This window comes from Mandrillus leucophaeus, unplaced genomic scaffold, assembly GCF_000951045.1.
Source record: "Mandrillus leucophaeus isolate KB7577 unplaced genomic scaffold, Mleu.le_1.0 Scaffold345, whole genome shotgun sequence".
NCBI classification, from domain to species: domain Eukaryota; kingdom Metazoa; phylum Chordata; class Mammalia; order Primates; family Cercopithecidae; genus Mandrillus; species Mandrillus leucophaeus.
Window position 1 is genome coordinate 93,424 of NW_012103643.1, and position 3,929 is coordinate 97,352.

Genomic DNA, 3,929 nt, shown 5'->3' on the forward strand with positions numbered 1-3,929 from the left:
CATTTCTCTGCGGCTCCTGCCCATGTGAGAGAGTGAGGAGCCCAGGGACAATGCCCTAGGGTGCTGAGGCCAGAGGAGGAGGCTCGGGTTCTGCCCACTGGCCCCTCAACCTCTGGTCAGCTGAGCTCCCAGGTTCTTTTCTTTCTTTCTTTTTTTTTTTTTGACAGAGTTTCATTCTTGTTGCCCAGGCTGGAGTGCAGTGGCACAATCTTGGCTTATTGCAACCTCCACCTCCTGGGTACAAGCAATTCTCCCGCCTCAGCCTCCGGAGTAGCTGGGATTACAGGCATGTGCCACCACACCCAGCTAATTTTGTATTTTTAATAGAGATGGAGTTTCTGCATTTTGGTCAGGCTGGTCTCGAACTCCTGACCTCAGGTGATCTGTCTGCCTCAGCCTCTCACAGTGCTGGGATTACAGCCTTGGGCCACTGTGCCCAGCCAGCTCCCAGGTTCTTAAGGAGGGTTGGGGAGTCTCAAAGACCTGGTGGGTGGTGAGTTCCTAAACTCAGAGGCTGAGAGCTGGGGCACTGCAGAGCCACACAGTGGCTGGGGCTGGGGAGTGGGGCTGGGGAGGAGGCTGAGCTGCAGTCCAGCCTGTTAAGAATCTCCCAACAAATGTTCCCCAGAGGGGACCTGCAGTGTGGCAGGGCAGCCTGCACCAGATCCCAGAAACTGTTACCTCTTTCCCTTCCCCTCTCGGTGAGGAGCCCACTACCAATGAAGAGCCCACCAAAGTCACAGTGGTTGCACACAGTCTCATCCTGTCCTACACCAAAGCCCAGCCACTGGCCTGAGTCCTCTACCTTGGCCCCCACCAGTCCAGGGCCACCCTCAGCGAGTAGCCACCTGCTCCTGGGGATGTGCACTGTGTGCGCTTGTGTGTGCCGCTGTCTTTCTCCCCTACATCCAGAGCTGCTCCAGTCTCACCCACCGTGGTCAAGGCCCCCAGCTGGGTGCACAGTTTAGGCAGCTGGCATGGAGGAGGGCCCAAAGCCTGGCTGGACACAGCCCCTCCTTCTTTGGAGGCCCTGGTCTTGCCTGACCTGGCTGGTGGCTGGTTGCTACTGAGAGCTTGGGTGCAGGGGTGTAGGGAAAGACTTGATTTATTGCCTTTCAACAACAATGAATGCAGACACCAAGCACGCTCAGAGCCTGCACCAGCACACCTGCCTGGCGGTGGGTGTGGAAGAGCCAAAACTGCCATCAAGACCACTACCCCCACCGGCCAGGTTCTGAGCTCCCGCTGGTCTATGTTCCAGCCTCCTGGAGTCCCTCTGAGTGTGTCTGCCGCAGCAGCTGGACCCAGTTTTGAATTCTTTTCAAGTTTCATTTCAAATGGGATTTCAGAATAAAAACGACTAGACCCTGCCCTCCCTTCTTCTTGGATTCACATGGTGCTATTGGGGTGGTGGTGGCAGGAGGCTTTCCAACCCTCCTCAGCCCCCAGCCACTCAGCCTCTCCAAATCCCTCCCAGCCTTTGCAAAAAGCCAAGCCCATTGGTGAAAAGCTAGGCCTCCAGCACCCGATCCCTGGGTGACTGCTATCCTGGCCAGGAGCCTGACATTCCCCGCTGGAGGACCAGGAAGTGCCTGTCCCCTGCTAGCGGATGGAGCAGTCTTCAAGTCTAAGCAAAGGGTGCCTGCCTGTGTCAGCCAGGCTCAGCAGTGCGACTCAAGAAATGGGGTTCTGACCAGGGAAATCTTCTGCACCCCCAGATCCAGGGTGGCCAGTGGCCACCAAAAATATTGTCAGAGAGAGGGCCCTGGACCAGGGGACGTTCTTACTGTGCCCATACCCGCTGTCTTTTCAGGGGCGCCTTCTCAGGCCAGCCCTGGGGTGGGGAGACTGTAACAGGATCTACCCTGGTCCTTGACCAGGAAGGCCAAAGTTTTTTTATTTCTACCCAGAATCCCTCTTCACAGCCACATCCTAAATTTGCATCGCGGGTTTGGATTGTGAGAACCCAATGGCCAAGAGGAGACAGAGGTGACCCCAGGAAGGAGCACGGAGGCCAAAGTGCTGCCAGTGCTCCTCCAGGCGGTGCGGAGCCCCTGATCCTTTGCAGTTCAAGGTGGAGGTGGCCGCTGGGGGAGGGTAGTGGAGATGGCTGAAAAGGAATGGAAGCGCTAGTGAATTCTGCACCAAGCACTCCCCAAGCGCTTTGCCGGGAACACCACCGCTCCGCAGAACCCAGGTCAGCAGCTGAAGCCAAGGAAACCCGTAAGGGGAGGGTGGTGGCGGGAGACCGCCTCTGAGCAGAAAGGAAATAAAAATCGAGCAGTAGAGGACTCCTGAGAGCCCAGACCCCCAGCCAAAGGCGCAGCCCTCACCCTGCAAGTCCCAAAGTCCAATGCTCCGGGAAGGAAATATCCGCTTATAAAGGAACTCAATACTCAACTGAAAGGAAAGGCAGTTCCGGGTTAGGCGTCAGAAAATAGAAATAAGGACAAACAAGTTGTGAAAAACACCCGGAGGATTTGCTCGGAACATGTTTGAAAGACAATGCATGTGTGTCTCTAGTTCCAAACTGGGGGAACGATTCCCAAATCCGGCCCCAAGGTATCGCGTCCTGAACCCCTTTTCCGGGTGGCACACGGATGGAAATCGCCCGAATTTACTTTAAATTTTATTTAAAATCTCAACACTCAGTCATTTATTTCGTTTTTGCAACCAAACAAGTAATAAATATTATTTAGCACTTTGTTTTTACAAAAATAAAACAGATGATACACTCTGCGAGGGGCGGTGCGATCAGAGAAAGGGTGTTACACGGCAGACGCTACAAAGCCCAGTTTGCCACGCAGGCAGCGCCGAGGCGGCTCGCACGGACGCAGGAAGCACGTGGAGGAGTTTACCATTTGTGTTAAACGTGGCAAAAATAAACCAAAATAGAGGAAAGCCGGCTTAGACTCCGGTGGGGCTGGCAGTCACGTGAACAAACAGCTTAGCATCGCGCACTTACCTCATCATTGATACATTTACACATCCAAAAAAGAAAAATTTAAAAAGCGGACAGAACCCCCAAATAACCCAAACTGTTTTCACAGCAACTGCGTCTTAATTCTGTTACATTCTTATGTACCCAAATAACCAAATCACTTTGTGCTTAGAGAAGGAAAGATGAGTCGGTGGGGTAGTTTCTATTTTAAAATAATAACTAAAATGCATCCGCCCCTGAAATCAGCAGTTTTGGGTTATTCCAATCCACAAGTGGTTCTACTCTGAATGTCTATAAACTTGCTCATACTGTTGAAGAAGGAACATCCACAGATTTATTAGAAAACCATATTCTCCCAAATCAACGAGAGACGGGGAGGAGCGCCACAGTTCTTAGAGGGTGTGGATTGACCCAGATATTGAGCTTGGGTATGACCATAAGCGCTTCTGATACCGAATGCCGGCTTCCAACTAACTTGTGTTCCCTGGCCTTGGGCCAGGGGCGACCCTGGAGGGCGCGGTCGGGCGGTTGCTTCTGCAGTGCGGCTACCCGGAGTCTCCCACAGGCCAAGAAAGGAGGAAGGGGAGTAAGTCCCCAACGTGTCCCCCTCCCACAACACCCTCTCCCCTACCAAGTGCTGCCCAGGCCGAGTCTGGAAGTCAGGCCATGCTCTCAGGGAAACACGTTTTTAGAATCTTTTTCCGGAGGTGGGGGTCGGGGGTCGGATGAGTTCTAGTGAGGAATGCACACAGCGGTACCTTTTCATAAAACGGTGTCTACTGGACCAGCGCAGGTTAAAGCCAGAGAGGGTTCGATCAGGTCCCGGAGCGAACATCCCCTCACTCCTCACTGCTCTGTGCGCGACCCCATTGCTCGGGTTCGCAGATGCTGGAGTCCCCTCCATCCCCCACCCCCAGTCCGTGGTCCTGCGCCCCTCCTCGCGACAGAGCTCCCGAGCCCAGCGCAGGCCAGTCCTCGCTTCCCCGCG

At 54.2% G+C, this 3,929-nt stretch overlaps 1 protein-coding gene across 1 annotated transcript in view; it reads right to left on the bottom strand.

Annotated features, from left to right (window-relative positions):
• Window positions 1-2,621: 2,621 nt before the first annotated feature.
• The window catches only part of LOC105545960 (oligodendrocyte transcription factor 2-like), a 3,359-nt gene continuing 2,051 nt past the window's right edge, over window positions 2,622-3,929 (bottom strand). Inside the window, exon 3 of the mRNA XM_011989032.1 lies at window positions 2,622-3,384. Coding sequence (XP_011844422.1) covers window positions 3,302-3,384 — 83 coding nt within the window. The 3' untranslated portion in view covers window positions 2,622-3,301. The remainder of the gene's footprint in view (window positions 3,385-3,929) is intronic.